Genomic DNA, 17,977 nt, shown 5'->3' with positions numbered 1-17,977 from the left:
TTGGGGGGCCCGGGTGGCTCAGTTGGTCGAGCACCTGACTTCGGCTCTGGTCTTGATCTCAGGGACATGGGATCAAGCCCTGAATCCAGCACCACATTCAGTGTGGAGTTTGCTAATTCCTCTACTCTGCCTCAGTCTCCCTCACTCTCCCCAGCCCTCCTTGTGCTCTCTCTCAAATAAATAAAACCTTTAAAAAACTTGTCACTCTCTTCCAGGTACTTTGCCCCCGCCCCCCTCCCCCACGTACACACACAACAGCTTTTAATAAGGTAGCTTTTAAGGAGTACCTATTATGTTCCAGGCATGTTCTTTGTAGTTTCACATTTAATCTTCACAGCAGTTTTCCCAGAAAGTTATTGTCATCCCCATGTTATACATGAGAAACCTAAGCTTAAAGAATTCAAGATACAGAGCAAGTACATGGTGGAATCGTGCTATAAACCCAGCTCATGTTTGTCTTCCCCATCAGTTTCCTTTTTGCAATGTAGTTTTTAAAAAAGTGCATCCAGCCATCAAGGAAAAAAACCCTAAATCTTGCCATTTGCAATAACGTGGATGGAACTAGAGGGTATTATGCTAAGCGAAATACGTAAATCAGAGGAAGACAATTATCATAGGATCTCTCTGATATAATGAATTTGAGAGGTGGGGCAGGGGTCATGGGGGGAGGGAGGGAAAAAAGTGAAACAAGATGGGACCAGGGAGGGAGACAAACCATAAGAGACTCTTAATCTCAGGAAACAAACTGAGGGTTGCTGGAGGCCGGGGTGGGCGGTGAGGGAGGGATAGGGTGGCGGGGTGATGGACATTGGGGAGGGTATGTGCTATGGTGAGTGCTGTGAATTGTGTAAGACTGATGAATCACAGACCTGTACCCCTGAAATAAATACATTATATGTTAATTTAAGAAATAAATAAATAAATAAAATAATGCATCCATTATTTTATATTCCACTATTTTAAAATAACATTATGTGATTGAATTATCACTTTAATGGAGACAATATAATTTTCCATTAAGTGTTCTTCTGTCATTGGATACTGAAATCATACCATTTTATGCCAATATTTTACTGCCCTGAAATAAGGATATTGTTAGACTTAGAGCTCTCTTTTCTTTTGAAAATCTCCCATGTTGTAGAAATTATTGTTTCTTTCTTCAAACAGCTTTATTGAAATACAATTGACATACAATAAACTTGTGTTTAATGTATAATTTGATAGATTTAGTCATATCGGGGTGACTGCGTGGCTCAGTCAGCTAAGCGTCTGCCTTTGTTCAGCTCAGGTCATGATCTCAGGGTCCTGGGATTGAGCCCCTCGGCAGGGTATCTGCACAGCAGGGAGTCTGCTTCTCCCTTGCCCCCTACTTGTGCTCTGTCAAATAAATTTTTAAAAAATAGACACATATATGTATACCTGTGAAACTATTACCACAATCAAGATAGTGAATATATCCACCACCCCTAAAATTTCCTTGTGTCCTTTTTCAATCCTTTTCCTCTGCCTAAAAGTTCTTCTCTCCCATTCCCAGGTAGCACCAGACTTGCTTTCTGTTACTAAACATAAAGTTTGTACTTTCTAGAATTTTCTATAAATAGAATACCTATACACTGTGTGTTTTTTCTTGTCAGGCTCTTTGACTCAGCGTAATTCTGTTGAGAATCATCCATGTTGTTGTAGCAATCTTCCACTTGTTTATATTTCTGAATAGACTTCATTGCAAGGATGTACTGTAATTTGCATATCCACTAACATGATAATGGACATTTGGCTGTTTATACTTTTGACTGTCACAAATAAAGCTGCTATGAACATTCATATGTAAGTCTTTGAATGGAAATAAGCATTCTTCTCTCTTGTGTGAGTAACTAGAAGGGGAATGGCTGGATCACATGGTAGGTGTATGTTTAACTTTTTAAAGAACCACCAAATTGTTTCCCAGAGTGGCTGGACTATCTGATATTTCACCGGCAGTGTGTAAGAGTCCCAATTCCTTCATATCCTCACCAACACTTGGTATGGTCAGTTAGTCTTTGTAATTTGAGCCATTCTAATAGGTGTGTAATACTATCTCATTGTGCCTTTAATTTATAATTCCTAATGACTAATATGTTGGCATGTTTTCATTTATTTTTATGTTACCTGTATATCTTCGTTAGTGATATATTCATTTAAATCTTCTGTCCACTCAAAAAATTTCTTATTATTAATTGTTGAGGGTTTCTTTGATATAGTTGGGATACCAGAGAAATGTATAGTAAATATTTTCTCCTAGACTATGGCCTATCATTTTCTTAATAGTGGCTTGATCAAGATGCGTTATCCTTTTGTATATATTGTTGGTTTTAAATTGGTAAAGTATTGTTTGGAATTTTTTAAATCTATATTCATGAGGGATGTTGGCCTGTAGTATTCTTATATTGTTGTATAGTTTGGTTTCAGAGTAATACTGGCCTCATGGAATAGTCAGAAAATATTCTTTTGAGATTTTCTGGGTGAGTTTTGTAGAATTGGTACTATTTCTTCTTTAAATATTTATAAAATTCAATAGTGAAGCTATCTGGAACTTAGCAATCTGTGTCTTCTCATTTTTTTCCTGATTGGTCCTGTTAAAAATTTACCAATTTTAGTGAGACTCATTGATTTCTGCTCTGATATTTTCTATATCCTTATTTCTGCTGTCTTCTTTTTCTAGTCTCTTAAAGTGGAAGCTGAAGTTAAAATCTTTCTTCTTTTAAATATAGACATTTAGTGCTATAAATTTCCCCAGCATAATACTTTAATGGCACCTCACAGACTTTGATATGTTGCTTTCATTTTCTAAGAAGATTTTATTTATTTATTTACTTAAATAAATAAATTGCATGAGCAAGGAGAAAGGCAGAGGGAGTGAGAGAGAATTTCCAGCAGACTCCGCCCTGTGCACAGGACTCCATCCCACAATCCAGAGATCACAACCTGAGCCGAAATCGAGAGTTGGACGCTTAACTGAATGAACCACCCAGGTGCCCCTGTTGTCTTCATTTTTTAGGCAATTCACTATACTTTCTAATTTGTCCACTGATTTCTTCTTTAAGCTATCAATTGAGTAAGTTTATAATTTGGTTTCCAAACACTTAGGGGTTTTCCAAAGATACTTCTGCTATTGATTTCTGATTTAACTCCATTATGGCCAGAGAACAAATTTTGTATAACTTAAATCCATTTAAATTTATTGAGATTCATTGTATGTCCCAGAAAATGGCTTGCCCCAGCAAATGCTTCCTGTGCACATGAAAAGAATGTCTATCTTGTTGTTGGGTGGAGTGTTCTAGCAATGGCAGGTTAATTTGGTTAACATTGTCCATGCTTCTAAATCCTTACTGATTTTCTGCCCATTTCTTCTATCAGTTATTGAGACGGTTTTAGCATTTCTGAAAATAATCATAGATTTGTTTATTTCTATCAGTTTTTGCATCATGTATTTCTAAACATTGTTATTAGGTGCCTAAATGTTAGAATTATTATGTCCTCTTGATGTATTGACCTGTTTAAATTATAAAATAAGCTCCTTTAACCTTGGTTGTATTCTTTGCTCTAAAACCTACTCTGATATTAATATAGCCGCTTCAGCTTGCTTTTGACCTGTTTTAGGATAGCATATATTTTTCCATTTTTCTTCTGTAAAGTAAGTTGGGATTGATTGCCCTTGGGAAGCAAAAATACAGATGGGGATAGAAGCAAAAGGTGAACTCATACTTCATTGCTTGGAAAAAGTATTGCGGGTTACCATAAGGCCCTTAATGGAAGTGTTGGTTGATTTTTTGTTCCTTTCTGTCTTAAGATAAACTAGACTTTATTACCTAGCAGAATATAAGACCTATAAAAACTGTTCAAAATGAACAGTTATATGCGTAAGTTACGAGGAGGGTATATTCATTTCCTGCATGATCCTGTTCTAAAGACTTGTAGAATTAATTTTAGAAAATCATGGCATTCTGGACATTACACATATCCAGACACACTCTGCCATCCGTAACAGCCCTCTCATGATTAATGGGGAGAAAGGAGGAAGATCAATAAAGCCGTCCTGTAAGTTAAACAGTACGTCCAATTGACTTTCTCTTCCTCTTAACCAACTCTATAAATAAACAAACAAAAACCTGGGTGAGACATGAGGCAAAGACTGGAAAAAGTATCTTGGATGAGTCAGATAAACACGCAGCAAATATATCAATCCATTTACAGCTTTCCAAAATAAATTTTTATGTGGCGATCTTTAATAGCATTTTTACTGAGATATGCTTCCTATGACCTCATATTCACCATTTAAAAGTGCACACTTCAGTCCATTTTTAGTGTATTCATTATGTTGTACAACCATCCCCACTATCTAATTCCAGACCATTTCCGCACCCCAAGAAGAACACGGTACCCACTGGCAATTAGTTTCCATTTCCTCTTACCCCACCCCCGGGGCAACCATGAATCTACTTTCTGTCTTCATAGATTTGCCTCTTTTGGACATTTCATATGAATGGACTGTGCAATACAGCAGTACATGGCCTTCCCTGTCCATCTTCTTTTACTTACAATAATGTTGTCAAGTGTCCGTCAGTTTTATCATACTCTTCAGTCAAAGATATTCTACTGGAATATAAGCAGAGTGGTAAGAATGAGAATACGTAGAATAATCTGAAGAGAGTCCCTGTGATTTGGAGGTCTCTGGTTCTAGTGCTAATCTCTTCCCCTTTACCTTCTGAAGACTTCAACGTCCTCTTCTTTACAATAAGGATATCAGGTGAGATGATATCATTGTTCTTTTTTTTTTTTTAAATTCCTGATGCTCCAGAGATCTGAGAGATGCAGAGACACCTACTGCTTGTTTTGTTGCAAAAATCAGAAAACTGGATTGGAAAATTTAAGTTCCTCACCTGATCTGGAGACAGGAAATTTGGGAGAGTTGCTACCCATAACACCTTGACCTGATCGTAAACACAGGAAGTAATGCCAGTTTCCTAATCAGGAGAGAAATATAACAAAAGAAAGCATGAGCTCTTTGTATGGGGTGTGTTTCCCTTCCACTCTGAAAAGGGATAATGTACTTATCCCTTGTGACTTCCACTGTGACTTCCGCCCTGATAAAAAGTTTGATGCTTAAGAAAAAGACTATTAGAAATTTGCATGTATACACTATGCTTTTCTACTTTTACTTTCCTATCCCGTTCACAGTAATATCTCCAGTATTTAGAATAGGTGAGGGGCTGGCATTCAATATTCCAGTAATATTCGTGGAATAAATGGTAGATGGATGGGTGGCGGGGTGGCTGGGTAGATGGATGGAAGCTGTGGAACTAAAGGTTGATTTAAACAACAAGGATAAAAAAGACATGTTGCGTTTCCCTTTCCATCCCTTCTTACAATAGCTAGAATAAATATAAACTGTGAAAAACTCAAGCAACAGTAGTTCAGAAGTAGAAATAAGTTCATTTTATTAATTTTGATACAATGTTAGAAACAGTACATTTCATAGGCTGCTTTGTTGCAAAAATTAATCAGCACCAGCTCCTGGTTTGAATTATACAAACCATAGTGTTAATGAAAATTATGTGCATGTTCTTTTTGGCTGTAGTAAAAATGAACAAAAACAGAAACGTAAAAAAAAATGTCACCTGGGGGCACCTGGGTGGCTCAGTGGGTTAAAGCCTCTGCCTCCGGCTCAGGTCATGATCCCAGGGTCCTGGGATGGAGCACCGCATCAGGCTCTCTGCTCAGCGGGAAGCCTGCTTCTCTTCCTCTCTCTCTCTGCCTGCCTCTCTGTCTACTTGTGATCTCTCTCTCTCTGTCAAATAAATAAATAAAATTTTTAAAGAAAAAAATGTCACCCGGTTTGTTTTTACCACTCCTTGGAAAGAGATGAAATAATTATCATATGTTTTTAAGTTTACATTCAGCAAAATATATGCTATATACATATGTATGTTTTAGTTAAAAAGCAAAAATCGCAGGATTCTGAAAAGCTACATGCTACTTAGCTGGGTTGATGCCCTTGAATGGAGAGGGCTTTTCCTGAACTGGTATTCAAACCTGGGGAGAAGAGCCGGGTGACATTTAAGTCCCTCTTTCTGATGCTCTCCTTCTTAGCTACCACCAGTCCCATCTCTCCCTGCTCAACCCTTCTTCCCTCTCTCCCCTCTACTCTCATATAATCATCCATTCCTTATTCTTCCATTAATCCATTTCCTTCCTTCCTGCTCCCACCAGAACTTGACAAGTGACAGTGACCAATCTAGGTGGCAAGAATCATGACCATCATTTACTTTTTTTTTTTAAGGTTTTATTTTTAAGTAATCTCTATACCCACCGTGGTTCTTGAACTCACAATCCTTGAGATCAAGAGTTGCACACTCCACTGACTGAGCCAACCAGGTGCCCCCGTCTCTCTTTTCTTTTTTAGATAACAATCATTTACTTTTTTATTTTCCCCTGAGTCAAAGCTCAATCATGAGGAAGAAATAAAGGTCATGATAAATATTGCCCAACACCCCAACTTGCCAGAATTTTTGTTTGTATCCTCATTCAATTACTTGCGTTTTACAAACTGATCGATACTTTCATGATCAGGAACATTCAAAAATATTATCCTAGTATTCCTAGTTGCTACAAAAATCCTAAAACATTCTCTCTTTATACTAGCATTTGCAATTACACTTAAACATTATTGTCATTGCAGATAAGCATAATAAAATCTACCATGCTGATCAGTTTCTCCATAACAGCCCTGGTTCTGGATTCCCAGTTTTAAATAGTTACTATAGCTCTGTTGTTCTAGAAGGGAGCGGCCTCTGAACTCTTTATTTCTTGAGCTTTTACTTTCCCTCTTAGGATATCATTCTTCAGGTCAACAACTCTTTGCTACATTATCTGGCATCTCGCCTTTCCAAATGGCAGAGGCCAGTGGATCAGAGAGGACTGGAGCTGGTATGAAGGGTGGGTTTTACATCTTTTGGTTAAATACCAGAGAGTGTCTGTGTTGCACAAGAGACCTGTATGTTGTAATCAGTTCAGAGCTTATGTGGGATACCTAAGGCCACCATGCTTTTAAATTTAAGTGAGAGGTAGAAATGCCAAAACATGATCCCCACTTCTCTTTGTAAATATTTCTAATACCAAAAATCTTGATAAATGAGCAGAAATAAAACAAGCTTGACATGTTTTATATCCAGAAACTGGACTGAATTTCTTCCATTTATTTTCATTTTACCAAATGTGTTAGTCTAATAAAACCTGCTCCAAAGCTTTAGTCTACTTGGTAACCCCATCTTGACTCTGAAATTACTCTTAACTACTCATAGAGCAAGTTAGTTACATTTGGTACAACCGCATTTTTTGGTGATTAAGAGGAAAATTTTGAGCACATGTTTCAGAAATAAATTTCTAATTTCCTGTAATTAAAACTTGATTTCAGAAGGGAGTTCCTGTAAGGCTGCAACACACTTCACTGGTACAAAAAGGTTTCATTCAGCTGATATTATAAATTCATAAGGGACTTTATGTTACCGAATTGGGTTAGCATGCCAGTTCTAGAAATAGTAGAGATGTAAGGGCTCAAAGTTATATCAAAATCCGTTCTGAGAATATGGGTTTTCAAGTGCTGTTTTCAGTACTATCTTTCTTTGTTCATCAGCATTGTTCACTGGGACACTTCTGAGGAAACAGTGTTTTTCTTCCATGTGTTAAACATCACTCGCATAAACTCTATTCCAAATGTCCTTGAGAAATGTTAGTCCTTACCATATACCCAAATGAAAAGAGAAGTTCACATTACTTCAAATTTCTCATGAATCTGTGAGGCTGGGGGAAACGTCATGATTAGCTCTGGGAAGGTACAAGGCCAACATTTTTATTGGAAAAAGAGCTCTGTCTCATGAGTAGGGATGGGTAGACCCTGACGTGAATTTAGTCTCTGAATTCTTACCTGAACTAGAGCTTTGCAAATGAGCTTCCATCTACAAGATTCTCCCTTCTAAAGCCTTCCTTTTCCACCACAGAGAATTCTCTCTCTCTCTCTCTTTTTTTTTTAAAGATTTTAATTATTTGAGAGACAGTGAGAGAGAGCATGAGAGGAGAGAAGGTCAGAGGGAGAAGCAGACTCCCTGCAGAGCTCAGAGCCCGATGAGGGACTCGATTCTGGGACTCTGGGATCATGACCTGAGCCAAAGGCAGCTGCCCACCCAACTGAGCCACCCAGGTGCCCAAGAATTCTCCTTTTTTATCGACGAGACTCTCATCTTAGGTTTCACATTCCAAAGGGACAAAGTGACCCTTTGCTGTTCAACTATGATTTAATGAGCTGGTAAAGTTAGCTTTCCTCAGACTGGAGTGGTACAAGCCTCTGCCAGGACAGATTTCAGAATGGGACAAAAAACTGAGGTCTTGGGACAAAAAAAAATCCAAGGACCATGAGCTTGGTGAGGACTTAGATATGGAGTGGGGACAGGGTGGGAATATTCTGGAATAAGCAAATCTTGTACCATATAATACTTTAGGTATTTATTTTGAAAGGCACTGAGATACAAGAATTGTATCTCTTCCTGAAAGAAATGCTCATTGATCAATCCTCCTGGAACAATTCTTCAATGTTCCTTTTTTTTACTAGATCACTCATATACTATGATAAAAAAAAATGTACTAAGTCAGTCATGACACCTTGTTTTGTATTGAACGATATGCACAAATTCTGTAAATAAATAGGTGAGAAATCCCGAGTGGGCACCTGTAAGATCAGCTATATTTAGATTTTCCTGGAGCACACGTAATTGTGAGGTCTGCCCTTCCTACAGTCTTGCGTTTGCCATTTCCCTTGTCTTTGCACCAAAACACAGTTCTTGCCGGGCTTCATACGTTGAGGGGGTCCTTTCCTCCAGTTGGTGAAGGTGACAGCTTCCCCACCAATCCACTCCCAGTGGCCAGCACGCACTTGGTCATTCAAACCTAATGTGAACCAAAAAATGGGCCAATATTATATTTATGCTTGAATATCCTATCAGTCTATTGTTTTAAGTTCAGTAATCATATACAAACATGGGCCTACGTTCTAAAACATAGAATAGGGCCTGGGAATCCTAAAATACAGGTAAGAACATACAGCTTTGAGCAGTGCCTGGGTGGCTTAGTCGGTTGGGTGCCTGCCTTCGGCTCAGGTCATGATCCCAGAGTCCTGCTCAGTGGGGAGCTTGCTTCTCCCTCTCCCTCTGCTGTTCCTCTCCACTCATTCTCTCTCTCTCTCTCAAATAAATAAAATCTTTTAAGAAATTAAAATTTAAAAATTAAAAAACAACAACATATGGCTTTGGAATCAGACAGATCCACATCCAAATCCTGGATCCCCCACTTACTAGTTGAGCATCTTTGGGCAGGTTACTTAACCACTCTAAATTTTAGCTTCCTCATCTAAGAAATGGCAATAAACATAGTACATTGGGGGCTGTTTTAAGTATTAAGTAAGATAATGCATGTCAAGTTCCTGACATACATACATGTTTGGTAAACAGTAATTATTACTCACATCACTCTACAGACAGAACTCCTATCCCGGGGAAACAGGTATACTCTTGTCTACTGTTGTTCTTTCTCACTATGTAAATGTCTCAGTTTTCATATTTGAAAGTAGCTTAACTAGGTGTTATTTTTAGTCTGGAACGTGGTTTTTCTTCCGTCTGCTGTAATTCCAACAAAAAGCAGCTTTTCTCCACTTGCCTCTCTACTCTCACTAGCTACTCTACAAATTGTACTTCAGTGTTGCAAAGCTGTTGTAATTTTTCTTAAAGAAACATTCATCCTCCTCACCTTCCTTCATTGCAGAAACAAAGAGAATACAATGAGAAAAGGTCCCCTGTAAGAGCATGATCTGACACCTCCCAACCAAGTTTAACCATGAAAACAGTCTTAGTTGTGTAGCAAATAACCTTCTCCCGTGATTCTCCCTCAGTAATTTGGGGGTAGAATAAAATGAACTACTGTCTCCTTCTGGATTTTTTCCTTGTGTTAGTGATCAGGAGGAGATGTTATGCCTAATCATTCTGTGGGAATAGAGCCTTGAAATCAGTCATTATGGAAGCAGAGAAAACCACTCCTCCAGCTTTATCTTAACACTCTCAGAAAATTTCAGAATTTAGAGATGTACTAAGTATGACAGAGATTTTGAGAAGCCAAGACTGGGTTTACTATTGTTCCCTGAAATCCAATACCTTCTAAGACAGATGGTGAAAAATCTGACTTGGATGTGCCCCCGGAATTCTACTCCTAAAAATAGAATCTGAGAGATTTGTATTGTTGTTAAAATTGAAGAAGATACTAAAACTTCAGAAAACAAGGGATAAAATTAAGATCCACCAATAACTGTCAAGAGGGATAAACATTTCTAGTTCTTTGGCATCCTTTTTTATATATATATAAGTCATGGGCATAGATGTGTACATATATCATATGCATATATGCATAAAATATCTAAATATATTCTAAATTATTTTATGCTTCATATGGCTCTGGGCTCTGCTTTTTTACTTAGCATCCTGTCACAAATATATCATATCTTTAATATATAACATGCTCCAACATATATGTCCTGGATGAAACAATAAACATAAAGCACTTTGTCATGTCTTTAATATTCAATGCCTTACAAAACATTAAATATTAAATAGTCCTTCATATGGCTATACCATAATTTATTTAACTATCCCCTATTTATAGCTATTTCTAATTTTTTACTTTTAGATATAGCATTTGTTGAATTCTTTTACCTATAAATCAAACCACATTGCTTATTTGAGACAGATGTCTACCAATCACAGTAGTATGCAATTAAGATGAGGTTTTTAAATTTTTAAAAAAGATGTTATTTATTTATTAGAGAGAGAGAGAACGAGCAAGGGAGGAGCAGAGGGAGAAGCAGACTCCCCACTGAGCAGGGAGCCCGATGTGGGACTCGATCCCAGGACCCTGGGGTCATGACCTGAGCCAAAGGCAGACCCTTAACCGACTGAGCCACCCAGGCGCCCCGAGATGAGTTTTGAAAGACAGACCCTCCACCCCTCCAGTAAAGAAAAAAATAGATTGTCCAACCATCTAACACCTGATTGTTACTATAAGCCACAATTATTTGGCCCATGGGAGGGCGATGCCCTCTTGAGGTTCTCGCCTCCCTCCTTAGTATAGCACAAACACTTACCTATCCAAAAGGGCTTTCTTCCACTGATGTCCCAGAGCCATCGCATGTGCTGTCTGGAGAGAACAGTTACAAGGCTGCCCAGGTTACTACAAGGAAACAAACAAAAAGGGCAGCATCAGTGACAAGTAGCCCAACTTTCCTGTTGATATGAAATTCATAACAGAAATCAAATCGGTTTAAAATAGAAAAAAAATATATATATATAGAAAGGACTTTCCAGGATTTGAATACTCTATTTTTTTTACTTTAATGACTATCTGTAAGATGGGATTGGTGACATCAAAGAAAGTAAGATTTTTTTTAATACTATCTGAGATTTATTTTTTTATTCTTTATTTTATTACTATCTGAGATTTAAAACACAAATTCAATAGGTTATAAACATCTGTTTTAGAAAAATCAACAACTACCCACTTATAAAAATTAATGTCAAAATATTACTCCTTTCACGGGGAGTCTATCACTAAATGGGCATAATTTTGACAAATATCCAGTTAACTTGATCAGTAAGGTAACCCAAACTATTCAAATAAAATTACTTGGGGTCTACATTTTGTGCTTGGTGTATTTACTCAAATACCTCCATAGTTGTGACCCTTTGCTCATACTCAATGAAATGAGCATGGTCTCACTGTCAAAACTTCATAAATAGTATAGAAGTTAAAGCACGTGTTCCTGTAAACATCTATAAACATTCCCCCTCCCCAAATAGAACTGCTTTTATGTTTAAGGGGTATAGCATATTGACATGACTTACCTATATTGTGAAATGATTACCACAATATGTTTAGTTAGCATCCATCATTTCATTTAAATATATATATATATATATATATATATATATTTTTTTTTTTTTTTTTTTTTAAAGAAAAACAGTTGTTCTCCTTGTGATGACAACTCTTGGGATTTACTCTCTCAAGAACTTCCAAGCTTTCCTTAGAGCAGTGTTAACTATATTCATCATGCTGGACGTTACTTCCCAGGACTTAATTATCTCATAACCGAAAGTTTGTACCTTTGACCACTTTCATCCAATTACCCCACCCCATATCTTCTCCTTTTTTTTTTTTTTCTACTATAGAAAGTTTCAAACAAGAGACAAAGTCACCATGATTTTGCCTGGTTAATATCCACTGATATTTTATTCATTTTGCCAATGTCTTTCCAAACTTCCGGTTCATTTCTCTGTTTTTCCAGATCACATATGGTGAGCATAATTTATCCATTTCTTAATGACTTTTTTCCCACTCAAACCAGTACTTTATTGTTCTGTCCTGCAGTGGTGACTTGTAGGACTTCTGAAACACATAAGTCTCTTCACCCTTTCTCTGAATGTCCTCAGGCTGCTGGATTTGGGTTTTGTGGCTTGGCTCTTACCTCATTGTTTACTGTCATCTCCTGTCTGACAGCGACAGCAGATCCGAGAGCACAACTTCTTCCCTTCCTCTCACATCCCATATGGTAATTCTAACGGGCTGAGGGTTTAGATCTCAAAATGCCAAAGGTGTGTAATATGCAGATCAAGGGAAGGTTCGAGGGGCTGCCCCAGTCAATATGGAGCACGAAGAGAGCATAGGAGATCTGAGTTCTCATCCTGCTCTGCCCCTAATGCCTTTACAGCTGTAACTGCAACCTTCATCATTAGGAGGTAGCAGGGCTTATTGAAGGATATTTAACATCTCCTGCTTTAAGATTCTTGAAACTGCTGCACAAACAGACTTTGTAAAAATCCATTTGTGCTTGTCAAGCACAAGTTTGAGTTCTTTTTTGTCTCTGCAAGAAGCAAAAATCCCCAAAGAGCAAGATGGGAAGATAGCTGTATTTAGGACAGGTAATACATTACACCATAGTTATTTATAAAAGAAACATTTAGGTACTGGTATGTTGATTACTTTACAAAAATGTTCCTTTTCCTTCATGCCCATATACATACAAAATAGTGTGAACATTTTCTGTATAGATGTGTATAGAGAGAGATATAAATATAAAATATAGAAACACGTAAATAAAATTCTTTGGACAGCTCTGAAATTTGAAGGCATTCAAAGTGTAGTAATAAAAACAGAAACTTTCATTTTTCTAGTTAAAGAAATAAACATCTACTTCTTTGAAATGTTCTGATTAAGTATAGATGTATTTCAGGGTAACTCTTTAAGGCCAGGCCAGCAGGGGTTCCAGACACTGTTTTGGGAAAACAAAATGGTTTTATAGATAATGATTTATAATAATAGAATTACCAAATGTACAATGACTGCCTAAGGAAATGAGCAGATGAGATTACAATATGTAAATTCAAGAAATACCTAATCTAGGAGTCTAGCTCCTCTGGGTTGGAAAAATAATAAAACACCAGTGGAGAGGAAAGGAGATTGGAGATAAAGATTGAGTTGAGTTAGCAATCTGATTAGGGACAAGGAGGAAAGCAAAATTTGCTGTTCTCGAAACATGGGTGTTGCAAATGACCCTCTGTAAAGGATCGTCAGGGAAGAGAACTCCAGGAAACACAGCCCGGAATTGAATAATATCCCTGATACCAAATCAAAAACATACTAATATTAATATTAATTCTAATTAGAAAATCTAAAGCCATCTCCTAAAATTAATTCATGAGAAGGTAAATACCCAAGTTGTGGAATGTTAAAACTATAAATTTTATATCATAGAAGGAATGGATAATTCCCAGAATACCTATTTTTCTTCCTTTGATATATGTTTTTTAATTAAGATTTTTATTTTAATTCCAGTATTGTCAACATACAAGGCTATCATAGATTCAGGTGTCTGATACAGTGAAGAATCCTGTTTTTAAGACAAAAAGGTGGAGAAGAAAACACAACGAACCTGAGAGGTAATGGGTCTGGGGAGGCAGGGAGGCCCATCGGGTAAATATAAACATTTAATGGTAGAGGAGGTCTTGGGGTTCAGAGAAAAATTATACTGAAGAGGTAACCCTGTTGTCCAAAAGTATTTCTTTAAGAAAGACCGAACAAAAGGGATATGGAGATCTTTTCTTTTTCCTTTCAGTTTGCTTTTAACTTACTGCTAGATACTTTTTGAAATGTCTATAACTAGTATTAACTGTTCTTGGGGTAATCATTCTCATCCTTTCAAAATACAATGTGTATTCATCTTTACCTCTCTTACACATCCTGGAATGCCATTGGAAATGGTATTTGAGAGATGTTTTAAGTTCTGGACCAATCTGGTAAACAGATAAAGTGTAATTTGAAAGAGTTTTTATTACTGACAGATACATAGTCTCTTTCTAAAATATGATGGAAAAACTCGAATTGTCCCTTAAAACTTTTTTTTTTGTTCTGAAAATTTTCTCAGTTTTATATCTCAAAAGAAATCACAGTTCTAGAGCTTAAAATAATTCCCTGGGACTAGAGTTTACCAAAATAACTTCAAAGTAATATGAACAAATTACTTCTGAACCTGCTTATAATACCATGTTTGATCTACTAGATTATGATCTTTAATACCCTTGAATTAATATGGGAGATGGAAATTTTCCATCACTACTGTAATAGATTTTATAATAGTTATTCTAACACACAATATCCTTCTATTTGTACTATTTCTAAATACCATTTGTGTGTTCATATATGCAATCAACAAACACAGCGTGGAACTCACATTGTTTAGGTTTAGGTCCAGAGACATCAACTCAATGAGAGCTAAACGCTGCCATTGAAATTTAGGGACTTTCACATTTTTTTAAAGTTTTATTTATTTACTTTTAGAGAGGGAGAGAGAGAGAGAGAGCAGGGGGAAGGGCAGAGGGAGAAGGAGAATCTCAAGGAGACTCCCCACTGAGCAGGAGCCTGACGCAGGGCCTCATCTCATGACCCTGAGATCATGACCCTGAAATCACTACTCGAGCTGAAACCAAGAGTCTAACGCTCAACCCACTGAGCCACCCAGATGCCCCATTGACTTTCACCTTTTTTTTTTTTTATGATTTTATTTATTTATTTGACAGAGAGAGACACAATGAGAGAGGGAACACAAACAGGGGGAGTGGGAGAGGGGGAAGCAGCCTTCCTGCTGAGCAGGGAGCCTGATGTGGGGCTTGATCCCAGGACCCTGAGATCATAACCGGAGCCCAAGGCAGAGGCTTAAGGACTCAACCACCCAGACACTTAAGAAGGTGACTTTCACCTTCTTAATAGAGCTTTGTGAGAAAGAGATGTGGGAAGGAATTGTCAGGGTTGTATGACACCTCACTGATGTAAAAATGCAGGGCTTAAAGACTTGCTCTACGGGCGCCTGGGTGGCTCAGTAGGTTAAGTGTCTGCCTTCGTTCAGCTCAGGTCATGAACTTGGGGTCCTAGGATCGAGCCCCGCATGGGGCTCCCTGCTCAGTGGGGAGCCGGCTTCTCCCTCTCCCCCTGCTCATGCTCTCTCTTGCTTTCACTCTCTCTGTCTCAAATAAATTTTAAAAATCTTTAATAAAGACTTGCCATATGGGACAGTTGTATCTGGACGGAGACAGTGTCAATTTCTCTGAAGCTCTTTGATGAATGAAGAATGATTTAGTTACTGGGCTGTGGGGCCAATACGGGGGATAATACTTTGAGATGCAGTCTGGCCTAGACATTTCCAGTACAGTAAGTGCCCAAAGAAATATTTGTTGAATGAATGAATTTATAAACTGAGAATCTGATGTATCTTAGGTTTGCTCTGAAAGATTACTTTGATTCCAACCCAAAAGAAACTTAGGGTCCATAATTTAATAAAAATTGCAGTGTATCTTTGTTATGAAAGATATAAAATACTCATACATAGTTTTGAAATCTACTTTAGATTAGTTCAACACAAAATTAAGATAGGTGTGCTTCTTGATTCACCTGAGACGAGATAGCCCCGGTCCTTAAGGAACTATTTTGGAAAGTATAATAGAAATGAAGTCCACAAGCGAGTGATTTTGCTTCCCCAAATCTCTTGTTTTATCTGTAGAATGTAGATAATTACACATGCTTCCCTTACAGAAGTGATGGGAGGGTCAAATAAGCTAATACAGGTGAAGGAATTCTGTAAACTGTACTGTGTAATATAAAAGGAAGGCGTTATTGGCAAGGAGGCGTGTAGAACTAACTAGGTCAGGCTACAGTAAAAGGGTCAGGGTGTAAACGTGCTTAAACCCAAGTCACAGACGAGATCTTAGGTCAAATGCAGGAAGAAGTAGCTAGACTCTTAAATTAATTCGAGCCTCAAGTTTATTACTGGGATGAGGGAATTGCATAATATTATTAGATTTATGAGAAAATTAATAGATGCATAACTAGTCTTTGTACTCTTTGTACTCACCATTAAAACCCAGCTGCAATTAGGTGGATCAATAAAATAAAATATATATTGGGGGTTAATGTAGGTTGGTCACCAGGAAGATACCAGTATTACTACAAATTGCCATGATTTCAAAAGAAATGAATTTTGACACCGAAAAGCAAGAAGTATCAGAGTAAAGGACAGTCTTTCTAAGAAAAGATACTCGGTGACCTGAGGCCAACAGTGATGAAGGGATGGAAAGATATCGCTCAGTACACATGGACTTCACTTTTCTCATAACAGGAAGAACCAGTCAGAGCTTCATTATAGGCCGGCAGAGTTAGCTGCATTGTCCTCTGAGGACCCCTGGAAGAGGAACAATAAGGCTGCCTTCAAGCTTGAGGTTTGGGGTTCTGTTGCTCTGCTCATCTGTATTTCATCAACGAATCCCACAGCAATTTGATTGGGGTAACCTTGGATAGAGCATAACTGCTCTCCTGCACTCCTCCTCATTTTGGTCAGTATACACAACCACACCCTCCTCTTCCTCGGAACATGTTGCAATCTTCTCCGTGCTGAATCAGAGAGCTTTTCATTCCACACAGAGCCCTTTCCTCAAGAAGGAAAAAAGATCTATACCACTCTTCCTACCTGAGCTATCAATGCATTCAGACACATTTTAAATAAAAGTAGGACACCAGTTATTTGGGTGGAAGAATGTCTTCATTGTCCCTAAACATACAGCAATATGGGAAGGTATGTATTTAAACAATAATTATTTATAAAATAAAAAAATAGTTTACCTTACTTTATACCACCCACTCATCAACAAAAACCTGAAAGTCACTGATTAAACTCTATAGCACTCTTACTTAAGACATAAAATACATCAGTGAAAAAAGGGGGGTTGATTTGACCAGTTTTTAAAAAGACTTAAAATATATTTTTAAAGATTTCTTTTTTTTAATTTCTTTGAGAGAGAGAGAGCAAATAGGCACAAGCCAGGTGGAGAGGCAAAGGAGGAGGGAGAAGGAAGCTCCCCAAGGAGCATGGGGCTCGATCCCATGAACCCGGGATCATGACCTGAGCTGAAGGCAGATGCTTAACTGACTGAGCCACCAAAATGGCACAGACTCTTAAAATATTTAATTAGCTCTTTAAAAATCTGGTTATGGGGTGCATGGGTGGCATGGTCGGTTGAGTGTCTGACTCTTGGTTGTGGCTCAGCTGGTGATCTTGGGATTGTGGGATCAAGCCCAGAGTGGGACTCAGCACAGAGTCTGCTTAAGATTCTCTCTCCCTCTCCCTCTGCTCCTCCCCAGCCCACCCTCTCTCCCTCTAAAATCAATCAATCTTAAAAAGAAATAAAAATCTAGTTATAATTTAGATACAGTAAAATGCATCCATTTTAAGTATTCAATTCAATGAATTTTTACAGTTGTATATTTCTATGTAACAACCACCCAGAGCAAGACATGGAATCTCTCC

The 17,977-nt window shown here is 37.7% G+C and overlaps 1 protein-coding gene across 1 annotated transcript in view; it reads right to left on the bottom strand.

Annotated features, from left to right (window-relative positions):
• Window positions 1-8,188: 8,188 nt before the first annotated feature.
• Window positions 8,189-17,977, bottom strand: part of FREM1 (FRAS1 related extracellular matrix 1) — a 140,298-nt gene continuing 130,509 nt past the window's right edge. Inside the window, exons 35-36 of the mRNA XM_032880568.1 lie at window positions 11,216-11,301; window positions 8,189-8,976 (exon numbers count right to left, since the gene is read on the bottom strand). Of these exons, the coding sequence (XP_032736459.1) occupies window positions 8,777-8,976; window positions 11,216-11,301 (286 nt within the window). The 3' untranslated portion in view covers window positions 8,189-8,776. The remainder of the gene's footprint in view (window positions 8,977-11,215; window positions 11,302-17,977) is intronic.

This window comes from Lontra canadensis, unplaced genomic scaffold (assembly GCF_010015895.1).
Source record: "Lontra canadensis isolate GAN:19392208 unplaced genomic scaffold, GSC_riverotter_1.0 scaffold70, whole genome shotgun sequence".
Taxonomy (NCBI): Eukaryota; Metazoa; Chordata; class Mammalia; order Carnivora; family Mustelidae; genus Lontra; species Lontra canadensis.
This window is presented reverse-complemented; position numbering and strand designations above follow the sequence as displayed.